The 11680-nt window shown below is 59.8% G+C and overlaps 1 protein-coding gene across 1 annotated transcript; it reads left to right on the top strand.

Moving 5' to 3' along the window:
• Positions 1-1472: 1472 nt before the first annotated feature.
• On the top strand, positions 1473-10697 carry KCTD10 (potassium channel tetramerization domain containing 10; the record flags this gene model as incomplete). The annotated part of the gene is made up of 6 exons (XM_084271834.1): positions 1473-1680; positions 6800-6969; positions 7794-7883; positions 8761-8813; positions 9726-9921; positions 10479-10697. The coding sequence occupies 6 exons, from the start codon at positions 1473-1475 to the stop codon at positions 10695-10697; spliced, it is 936 nt and encodes a 311-aa protein (XP_084127960.1).
• Positions 10698-11680: the final 983 nt, after the last annotated feature.

Genomic DNA, 11680 nt, shown 5'->3' on the forward strand with positions numbered 1-11680 from the left:
CCCGGGGGGGGGCCCGGGACAAGGGGACGGGGATGCCGGGGCCGGCGGCTGCGGGGTTGGGGGGGGAGGGAGGGGGTGTTCCCGGGAGCGGGGCGCGGGGGGGGCTGCGGCCCCCGGCTGGGGGGCAGCGGGGGGGGGGGGGGGGCGGCCTCGGCCTCCCGGGGCGGGGAGCTGCGGGGGGGGGCGGCCCAGCCCCCGAGGTTGGGGGGCGTAGAGGCGGCCCCGGCCCCCAAGACACTCGGGGGGTTTCCCCGCGTGGTTTTGGGGAGGGGGTCCGGCCCTGGCACGGTGCGGGGGGGGGGGCTGGGCTGTTGGGTGGGGGGTCCGGCCCTGGCACGGTGCGGGGGGGGGGGGGCTGGGCTGTTGGGGGGGGGGTCCGGCCCTGGCACGGTGCGGGGGGGGGCTGGGCTGTTGGGGGGGGGGAGCGGGGTCCTGGCACGGTGCGGGGGGGGGCTGGGCTGTTGGGGGGTGTCAGGCCCTGGCACGGTGGGGGGGGGGGGCTGGGCTGTTGGAGGGGGGCAGCCCGCGGCCCGGCAGCGCTGTGGGCCCGGTTCCTGCCCCAGCCGTGCCGGTGTTCGGCTGCCAGGGGGAGCCTGAGCACAGGGCTGGGGCCTTCGTGCCCCCCAGAGCCCCGGGCAGGTGGGTGGCCGAGGGGCTGGTCCCTCATGGCCAGCTCTGCCCGTCCTGCCTCCTCCCCCTGGGCATCTTCCCGTGAGCCCCAGAGGCCCTGCTCAGCTTTGCCATCCCATGGTTGTGCTTTCCAGCTCCCAGGGGCAGGAATCCCTCAGTGCAGAGCTCACCCCACACGCTCTGGGAGCTGTGGCACCCGTGTCTGCCACGACACAGCACTGGTGGTCCCAGAGCAGCAGCCACGGGGACACAGCCCCACACAGGGCTGGTCCTTGGTGGCTCCCAGAGCCTCTGAGGTGCTGGGCTGCTGTGCCTGACCTCCTGAGCTGATTGGGGTCTGCTTCATCTGGGGACCCTGGGCAGGGTGCTGGACATGAGGATGCCAGGTCCTGGCACGCTGAGAGGTGTTGGAGGGGGAGGAAGGGGGTGGGCAGTGTCTGTGTGCTCCCCCCACCCACGCTCTGAGGGGGAGCAGCCCCAGTGGGATCACTGGGTGAGCAGGTGGGAATTGCCTGCCCAGGGCAGGCATGTTGGGGATGGCCCAGTTGCCTTACTGGATTGTTCCTGAAGCAAGGGTTTCAGCCTCAGAAGCTGTGGGGGGATTGAGTGTGGGTGTTTTTGGGGGGAAGGTGCTGGGGTTTGGCAGGGTGAAACACCTTCTGCTGGGCGAGGTGCTGTCTGTGCCCCCAGCAGAAAGAGTGGGGACTCAGGGGTAGAGAGCAGCTGGGGCTGGTGGTGCCCAGCACAGCTCCTCCCACCTGGGCTTACAAGGACCCAGCAGCCCAGGGCAAAGCTGGGGGTGGCACCAGCTCTGAGCAGGGTCCCCTTGGCTGCAGGAAGAGATGTCGGGAGACAGCGTGGTGAGCGCAGCGGTGCCGGCGGCCGCCACCCGCACCACCTCCTTCAAGGGCTCCAGCCCCAGCTCCAAGTACGTCAAGCTGAACGTCGGGGGGGCCCTTTACTACACCACCATGCAGACCCTGACCAAGCAGGACACCATGCTGAAGGCCATGTTCAGCGGCAGGATGGAGGTCCTCACCGACAGCGAGGGTAGGAGGCGGCTCCTCGCGCCCCTGGCCACGCCTGGAGGGGGTCAGGAGGGCTTGGAGGGAGGTTGTTGGAGAGCTGAGGGGAACATCTTAAACATCTGAAGGGTGGGACCCAGGGGGGAGATGGGCAGCCCCTTTGCAGTGCTCTGTGGGGACAGGACACGGGGCAATGGCTGCAAGTTGGAGCACGGGGAGTTCCACACCAAGCTGGGGAAGAACTTCTTCCCAGTGAGGGTGAGGGAGCCCTGGGACAGGCTGCCCAGGGGGTGTGGAGTCTCCTTCTCTGGAGAGATTCCAGCCCTGACCTGTCCCAGGGACCCTGCTTGGGCAGGGGGTTGGACCTGATGATCTCAGTAGGTCCCTTCCCACCCCTGTGAGTCTGATCTAACCCATTAGTGATAAAACTTGGCCAGCTGTGGCACAAAAGGTGTGAATGGAGCAGCTGTCCAAGCAGGAAGCCAGTGGGAAGTCCTGAGGCTCCTCTCAGGCCCAGGCAGCACAGCCTTGTGTTGCCTTTTGAAGTGCTACCTCTAAAACTCAGGAGCACGTGGGAGGTGGTGGGGATGGTGATTAAGAAACTCTGAGTCAGGACTTGCATGTTTGCTGTGGAGCTGGGCAGGCAGTTCCCTCATCCTTTGCCTCAAACAGAAACACAGGGTTTTCTGTGACATTCAGGGGGGTTGGGAAGGCAAAGCTGACTTCTTGAAGTCGATTGTCCTGTGAGTGTGGTGACTGTTGGCTTCACTGAGACACAATGAATATTCTCACCAAATTTGCTGTAGAATTACAGACCATGAAAGGTGGGAGCCAGCAGGTGGGTGTCTGCACATTAAACACAGCTGGAAAGAATGCATTTCAATGAATAATACAGCCAAAAAGGGGTCCTGGTGATCACAACTGGTAGTGTAGCTTTCTGTCAGTGTTCTCATGTTGTGGGGCTGGCACAGAGCTTATTGGAAGTTCTCTTTTTCCACTGATGTTTTACCTGTAACCACATTAATGCACTTGGACACCTTGTCTTTGACAATAGCTCCCACACTGCTGAGCCCAGAGGTTCAAAACACCCTGCCTGTGGCTGGCTGGTTGTGGGAAGTTTCTGTCTGAAGTCCCTGAGAGCACAGGGTGTGTGGGTAGGTGAGCTGGGCTTGGCCCAGAGTGGGTTTGGCTGGTCTGTATTTAGAGGTCATGTGGAGCAGGGATGGATTTAGTGGGGCTCTTGAGGTGAGAGGAAGGGGATTTGCAGGGAAATACTGTAAAAAATATAACCCAATTATCTGGAAATTCCTGGTTTAGCTACAAGCCCTTTTATTTAAGCTGGGGGGATGAAAGCTGCACTCTCCCAGGGGTGTTACAGCACAGCTGCTCTGAGCCTCAGCTGCTGGAGAGGATCCACACTGGGGCTGTGGGCTCCCCATCAAGGGTCCCTGGGCTGCCTCCCATGGCTCTCTGCAGGCTGCAGGAATTGGGAGGAAAACACCTGTGAGATGGGAATCAGCACCCTTACTGGGAAGACTGGAGGGGTGTTCACAGAATCCCAGACTGGGCTGGGCTGGGAGGGACCCCAAGGGTCCCAGAGCTCCAACCCCCTGCCACAGGCAGGGACACCAACCTCCAGCCCTGGAGCTGCACAAGGCTGCCCAGGGCCCCATCCAACCTGGCCTTGAACACCCCCAGGGATGGGGCACCCACCCCCTCTCTGGGCAGCCTGTTCCAGCCCCTCACCACTCTCTCTGCAAAGAACTTCCCCCTAATGTCTAATTTAACCCTTCCCTCCTCCAGCTTCACTCCATCCCCCTTGTCCTGCCAGTCTCTGCCCTTTAACAAGCTGATTCCCCTCCTGTTCCTCTGCTCCCCTCAGGGACTGGGAGGCTGCAGTGAGGTCCCCCCACAGCCTTCTCTTCCCCAGGCTGACCCAGCCCAGCTCCCCCAGCCTCTCTCCATAGGGGAGCTGCTCCAGCCCTCTGAAATCCCCCCCTGAGATGTACAGCCTGTTGCTGGGAGTCCCAGGCAGCCCTGGGACACTCTGCCCTGCACTCAGCTCCTGTTTCAATAGGAATTTGATACTTCCTGTATGTTGCAACTGAGACACTCCCATGGTACAGCTCTGGCTTTATCTCCCCTTGCCTGGTGTGATGCTGGGAACTGGGACAATAGTCTTGGGGCTCTTAAAGGAAACTCTTTCAATCTGAAATTCTTCAAAAATCCTGCTAGTTGGGCACACCCAGAGCTGTTGTTTTGGCACAGAGCAAAGTGTTTGTGTGGAAAAGAAGCCAGGCTCACAGGGGAGCTGGATGGAGTGGAGTGTTTAAAGGCTCTGGGGAACATGTCCCCTGGGGCTGGGGTCTGCAGAAGGACCCAGTTTGGTGGTCTGCACCCCCTGAGGGCTGGGCTGCAGGAGGGCAGGCTGGGAGGTCTCTGGCTGTGGGTGGCAGGTTGGTTATTCTTGGCTTGGCAATTCTTCCTGTGCTGTGACAATTCTGAGCACTTGGGCTCTCTGGCAGTGAGCAGACAGAAGGATGGGGTGTTCCCCTGGGGTCTCCATCTCTCTCATGGTTCTCCTTCTCCTCAGTGGGCCCCCCCCCACTCCCATTAACCAGTTGATGGAGGTGTGTGGCTTTGTTCTGCTGCTAGGAAGGTTGTCAAGCATCAGCCAGTCTTCTATGTCAGGCTTCTCTTTCCTCAGGCTTGGTCAGGAAGTGCTGTCTGCTGCAGTGTGAGTGTTTGGACTCTGTCCTTGAGACTTGGGGAGCAAAGGATTGAGCTCCTAGCAGTCTGATGTGTGTGCACACAGGTGATGGGGGGTGTGTTCCTGCCTCACTACGTGTTTCATGGGGCACAGCACTTACAGATGGCTGTGGAGGATGGAGCTGGATCCCAGTCCCCAGGCTCTGTGCAGCCATCAGGGGTGGCAGTGGGGTCACTCTGCTCTGAGTCATCTCCTTTTGGCTGCACACTGGGCTGTTTGGTCAAAACAGAAGGTTTTCTGGGAGCTCTCTTAGCAGTCACTGGGATGTTGCAATGCTGCTTGAAGTATTTTCTCATCCCCCCCCCACCCTTCCACATGAAAGGAGCAGCTCTGCTGTGGTTTGGCTGCCTGGAAACAACCTTGCAGCAGAGTTGTACAGCCTGCAGTGGGAAGCTCAGCCCAGATGATAACAAGGAGCTTGGGGAGGGGTCACAGTGCTGCTCTCAGCCTGCCCTGTCCCTCCTGCCATGTCAGTGTGTGCTGGTGAACTCTGTCCCATGGCTGCATGTTGGGGTATCAACCTCCTGGGTTGTTACCATGTCTTGTGCTGCCTCTCCTCCTGGCAGTGGGAGAGCTTTACAACCCTCTGCCCTGACCAGGGGGGGTTCATGCTCAGGTTGGGTAGGTAGAACTGTGCTCATTACCTTGGCTCAGTCTTTTCTTCCTTGGTTTCTCTGTTCTCCTGCCTCTGGCTTTCTCATTTGTGCTGACAGTCTGTAGAATGAGTGCACACAGTGCTCAGGAAGGCAGCAGGGTGAGGAGGGAGATGGAAAGCTGGTAGCAGGCTGCTGGAGAGTGGCTGGGTTTCCCCTGGAATGGCACAGAAGGGCTGTGCTCCCTTTCCAAACTGAACCAAATGCTCAGACTTTACCAGCTGCTCCATTCATGCAGAAGTCCAGGGGCTGCTCTAACCTACTTTCCTTATTTGTCCAAAATATGACTCCTTCCCCACAAGCATTTCCCTGCTGCATTCCTGAGCTGCAGCTCCTGAGAGTGGCCATCTGTTCCCTTAGGGAAGCTCCAGCCCTGCTCAGGGTCCAGCAGCAAGAGGAGAAGTGCTGATCCCTGGGCAGTGACACAGGCTGGGGGGGAGCAGCCAGGCAGCTCTCAGGTGGAGAAGGACCTGGGGGTGTTGGGTGGCTGCAGGGTGAACAGGAGCCAGCAGTGTGCCCAGGAAGGCCAAGGGCTGCCTGGCTTGTGTCAAACACAGTGTGGCCAGTAGGGCTGGGGAGGGGATTGTGCCCCTGGACTGGGCACTGGGGAGGCTGCAGCTGGAGTGCTGGGCCCAGTTCTGGGCTCCTCACCATCAGAAGGACAGGGAGGTCCTGGAGCAAGTGCAGAGAAGGGCAGCCAGGCTGGGGAAGGGGCTGGAGGGCAAATCCTCTGAGGAACAGCTGAGGGAGCTGGGGGTGTTGAGCCTGGAGAAGAGGAGGCTGAGGGGAGCCCTTCTCCCCACCTCCCCTGCCCTGCCAGGAGGGTGCAGAGAGGTGGGCGATGGTCTCTGCAGCCAGGGGACAGGAGATGGGACAAGGGGCAATGGGCTCAAGCTGCCCCAGGGCAGGGTCAGCTCAGCTGGGAGGGCAAAGTTCTTCCCTGGCAGAGTTGTGGGGCTGTGGCACAGGCTGCCCAGGGAGGGGCTGAGTCCCCAGCCCTGGGGGTGTTGAACAGAGGGGAGATGAGGTGCTCAGGGAGCTGGGGCAGCACAGGACAGGGATGGTGGGATTTGATGATCTTAAAGGGCTTTTCCAGCCTGGTGATGCTGTGATCTGTGATCCTTTGGGAAGGCAGGGGCTGAAGCAGGGGCTGTCCTGGCACTGGCAGGGTCTGTGCTGCCTCTTCCCTCACAGGTCTCTCTTCTGGAGATGGGGGATGAGGGTGGGTCCCCTTCTTGTGGTCACATGCAGCATCCTTGAGGTGGTTGAGTCTTGTTGGCTGTAGTAAGCTGCCTGTAAGGAGCAGCCACACAGGGCCCTAGGGTAGAAGGCAGGGAAATAATCGTGTGTCAGGCTTCAGGTGTAGAGGAAGAACAGAGCTGGTTAGGCTGGGAACGAGAAGTATTCATTCCACAAGGTTGGTGGCCCTGCCTGTGGCAGGTGGTTGGAGCTCTGTGGTCCCTGGGGGTCCCTCCCAACCCAGCCCAGTCTGGGATTCTCTGATTAACCCTCTGTCAGTAAGTGGGGAACTGTGAGAGACAAGTGAGTTTCCTGCCTCCCTCCCACACACGCAGCCGAGGACGACAAATTCCCTGGGCTTCCCCCTCCCCTGCTCCCCAGCTCCAGCCAGAAGCTGGAGCCAGCCTCTGTGGGCAGGAGCCTGCCTGGGCCAGCAGTGCTGTGCTTGCTGCAGTCTGGTGTCTCTCTCCTCCTGCCCCCAGGCTGGATCCTGATCGACCGCTGTGGGAAGCACTTCGGGACGATACTGAACTACCTGCGGGACGGGGCGGTGCCGCTGCCCGAGAGCCGCAGGGAGATCGAGGAGCTGCTGGCTGAAGCCAAGTACTACCTGGTGCAGGGGCTGGTGGACGAGTGCCAGGCAGCCCTGCAGGTAGGTCACAGGGCTGAGGGGGTCCTCAGCTTGCAGTAAGGGGTGGAGAAGGGGAGGCTGCTCTGGGTGGGGGGCAGCGCCTGGGCACGGCAAGGTTTGCTGCTGGTCTCCACCTGGGGCCTCTCTGAGGCTGGGGGGACACTGGAACACTTCATGTGTTGAAGTTGCTGGAGTCTGGCCACAGCCAGAAAAGCATCCTGAGGTGTTCTCAGCACTATGGTGCTCCCCAGGTGCAGGGAGGGATAAACTGTTGCTTGCTTTCCCTCTGCTGGCTCCTGGGGGCATGCGAGGAGCAGCAGCCTGGCTCCCCTGCAGAGCTCTCTGCTGCTGTTGGGGTCTTACAAGGTGAAATGATCCATCACCAGCATGAGCTCTGAGGCAGAAGTTAATCCTTCCAGCATGAACCAGAATGGGGAAGGTCCTTTGGCCAGACCAGGGCAGCTTCTGGCATCCACAGTGTCCCCAGGCTGTGGGGAGTGCTGTTTTGCTGCCTGGTTTCCTCTGAGGTGCTCACCTTAGGTTGGAAGCCTCTGGTCATGGTGTCCTGTTGGGAGTGCAGCCACGTTCCAGATGCTGCTGCCCAGATGCCTGGCACTCAGTCCCTGTGCTTGCAGCCTGGTACAGAGCAGGAAGAGCATCTGGGGTGGTCCCAGAGGGATGCTGCCCAGTAGCTGTAGGGCCAGCGTGCTTCAGGGCATGGAGCAGGAGCACCCATGTGGTGTGGTGTGGGGACACCTCAGCACAGAATGCACACACCTTCCTGGTTAGCCTGAGCATGCCCTAAGGTCTGTTTGCATTCAGCTGCTGTCTGATTCCTGTTCCAGCAGAACAAAGATGCATATGAACCCTTCTGCAAGGTACCAGTCATCACGTCTTCCAAGGAGGAGCAGAAACTTATAGCCACCTCTAACAAGGTAAGAGAGGCTGTGCCATGGCTGGGGAGGGGGCTGGGTGCTGGCAACTGCCCCGTGCTGGTGTGGGACCTTGACAAGTGTTCCCTAGAAAAGGGTCTGTGGTTTCCAGCACTGGCCTTTCCCTTAAAGTAGGTTCACCCCAGCTGTGGAGCTGCAGAGACTGGAAGGCTGCAGCAGACAGAGCTGCTCTTCTGAATCAGGAGTCAGGAGTTGCTCAGGCAACAGGACAAGGGGCAATGGGCTCAAGTTGGAGCACAGGGAGTTCCCCACCAATCTGGGGAAGAACTTCTTCCCAGTGAGGGTGAGGGAGCCCTGGGACAGGCTGTCCAGGGGGTGTGGAGTCTCCTTCTCTGGAGAGATTCCAGCCCTGTCTGGACACCGCCCTGTGTGCCCTGTCCTAGGGACCCTGCTTGGGCAGGGGGTTGGACCCCGTGGGCTCTGGGGGTCCCTTCCCACCCCTACAATTTTGGGCTGGTGTTCCTCCACATAAGGCACTGAACTAGAGGGTGTAGGCAGCAGCAGCTGACTGAGCACATCCTTGGGGCTGTGAGGTCTCCTGTCTGTCTGTCTGCTCTGGCTGTTCCCAACACTTTCTTTAGCTGACATCAGTCAGGGGCTCCTGTTTCTGGACCCCTGCTTGCTGTGAGGGGAGGCTGCAGGTGCAAGGAGGGGCTTTGGCAGAAAGGCAGAGGGTGAGAATGGATTATGATCAGCCAGAGAAGGGCTCAGCAGGGGTTGCAGCCCTGTCCCCAGCCTGGCCACAGCCCCACCAGCAGCCACAGCCCTGACCTGCTGTGCCGTGTGGCTCCAGGGGCTTGGCTGAGACTCCAGCTCTCACTCTGCTTCCCCTGCCTGACCTGGTGTTTGTTTTTCACAGCCAGCAGTGAAGTTGTTATACAACAGAAGCAACAACAAGTACTCCTACACCAGGTAAGTTATTTCAGCTGGGTTTCTTGGATGTTTTTCACAGGCTGGAAGCCTTGGTGAGCGTTTGCTTTCTCCTTGAGCCAGTGACAGGTTGCTGGTGGTGCACACTCAGTTCTTTCCCCAATTAATGGCAAACTCTAGTCAGAAGGGAGCCTGCTGTGTCCAGGGGAAGGCAGAGCAGCTATCCCTGTGCCAGAGGAGTTCCTCTAAGGCTTAGGTGCAGCTGGCAGGCACTCTGGCCAACCTCTGGCCTGCATTGCCCACAGCCTGCAGCACGGCCCTCGTGTTCTGAGGGACTGATAGGACGAGGGGTGATGGTTTTAAACTCAAAAAGGGGAGATTTAGGCTGGATGTTGGGACAAAATTCTTCCCTCTGAGGGTGGTGGGTCACTGGGACGGGAGGCCCCATCCCTGGGGACGTTCAGGGTCAGGGTGGATGTGGATCTGAGCACCCTGCTCTGGTGCAGATGTCCCTACTCACTGCAGGGGGAGACTGGATGGGCTCTGATGGTCCCTTCCCACCTCACACATTTTGTGATCCTGTGACTACAGGAAGCCTTTGGTGGTGCAGTATCCTCAGTAAGCAGTAAGGTGATGGAGCCTGGTCCCCTTTCCCTCTGTCTGCACAGGTTTCCTGCTGTAACTCTGTCCCCATCCAGCCCGTGCCAGGCTGGGGGGTGGCATTGTGTGCCCACGTGGAGTGGCCTCAGACAGGCTTCTTCACAGTGCAGGTGGTGGGGTTTTGCTGCTCTCCAGCAGCAGGTTCTCCTGCTCATTCTGGCCAGCTGAGCTGCCCAGTGCAGCCCCCCCCACCAGTAAACACTGCCTTGGTAGTAAGCCAGAGGGAACTGGGCGTACTGGGCGTGCTGTCTCAACCCCCCTGCCCTGACTGCTGCCTCCCTGCGCCCCTGGCAGCAACTCTGACGACAACATGCTGAAGAACATCGAGCTGTTTGACAAGCTGTCCCTGAGGTTCAACGGGAGGGTGCTCTTCATTAAAGATGTGATTGGAGATGAGATCTGCTGCTGGTCCTTCTACGGGCAGGGCCGCAAGATCGCCGAGGTCTGCTGCACCTCCATCGTGTACGCCACGGAGAAGAAACAGACCAAGGTGAGGGCAGAGCTCTCCGGGCTGCCAGGGCCAGCCCTGGCTGCTGCCAGCCTGGCACCCACTCTGCCTGCAGTGCTCCCTTCTTCAGCACCTCTGAAGTGGGAGCAGCCCAGCAGAACTCACCCCGTGGGCTCCTCGGGAGGGGACTGGTCACAGGGCAGTTGGGATATTCTGTAGCTCAGGGATTGTCCAGTTCTTTGTCTCTGGATGAACTTGCTCCTTTAACTGAGTTGGGTGATGTCCCTGTGTAAAGGGGCCTTTCCTCCCCTGCCTTTGCCCCCCCTGCCCTGTCTTTGCCCCCCCTGCCTCTGCCCCCCCTGCCTTCCTTGTGCCATCTTGGCTTTCCCAGGAGAAATCAGCCTGACTCTGCCCTGTGGGCAAGCTGGGTGCTGGGAAGAGACAGCCACCTGCTTGCTGGGTCTCAACAGCTGAAAGCAGATAGCAGGGTGGAAATGGTTGTGCTGGGAAGGGTTTTCAAACCAGAAGGATACTGGTTGAGCTGGTGCCTGCAGCGCCTGGCAGAGCTGCCGCTGACCCTGTTTCTCTTGGCTGGGCAGGTGGAGTTCCCAGAAGCCCGAATCTATGAGGAGACACTGAATATTCTGCTGTATGAGTCCCAGGATGGGAGGGGACCTGACAACGCTCTCCTGGAAGCCACAGGAGGGGCAGCAGGTCGCTCCCATCACCTGGAGGAAGACGAGGAGCGGGAGCGCATCGAGCGCGTGCGGAGAATCCACATCAAGCGCCCGGATGACAGGGCCCACCTGCACCAGTGAGCTGAGCCAGGGCCTGCAGAGCCCTGGGAGGGGCTGCCCTGCCTCCCACCCGTCGGCTCTGGGGACCCCAGGGGGTGTCACTCCCGTCCAGCGAAATCTGTACATTGTGTTTTGTAACAAACTAGGTTATCTGGGGTATTTAAATGCAGTAGTTGTAGGGTGAGGAGGAAGGAGGTAGGTGGGCGTGGGAGAGATGCTGTGAGGACCAGTTGAGCACCTGGAGAAGTGCCCTGAATTTTTCTCACTCTTGTCTTTGCTGTTTTGTGGCTGGAGAGGAGGAGGACTGGACTGGCTTCCTTTGGCTTTACTGAGCATCCTGCACTTTAAAACCAAACCAACAAAGAACCAAGCTGAGGTCAGCCAGACATCTCCCTCCCCTCCCAGCACCCATCAGCCCTGTCTCCTCCCCGTTCAGATGTGGGAGAAGGAGCGATCCAGGCACACAGAGCTGCTGCCAGGCTCCCTTTCTCCCTGGGGTGGTGGGGTTGGTAGGTGGGGGGTGCTTGGCACGGCTCCCCAAAGGACAAATGACAGTGCTGCCTCTGCTGGGGCAGAGGGACCCCCTTGGAGGGAGCAGGGGGAGCTGCTTGGGCTGCCTGTGGCTCCCTGCAGCTCCCACAAGCTGCTCCCCAAAGGGTTCAGCACTGAGCTGTGACACCCACCCCTGCTTCATCCCTGCAGCTCGAGGGTGGGAGACATTGAACTCCCTCCAGAAGGAGGATCAGGAGCAGGTTCCTTGTTGATTGCTTTCCCTTTGGGTGGTGGCAGCACTTAGACCTTCCTGCCTGGCCCTGTGCCTCAGCCAGGGGCTCCATTCCCATCAGCTCAGGGGTCAGTGAGCTGTGGAGGGGCTGCAGCCACTGCTCCGGGCCAGCCTGGCCTGGGGAGGGGGCCAGCAGCCTCCTCAGGAGCCCATCTGGGGGCATTGTCTTGCTCTGAGCGAGGGCAGTGTGAGTGCCATGGGGAGGAGGAGCAGATGGCAG

The sequence above is a fragment of the Gallinula chloropus genome (genome assembly GCF_964237585.1).
Source record: "Gallinula chloropus genome assembly, chromosome: 17".
Lineage (NCBI taxonomy): Eukaryota > Metazoa > Chordata > Aves > Gruiformes > Rallidae > Gallinula > Gallinula chloropus.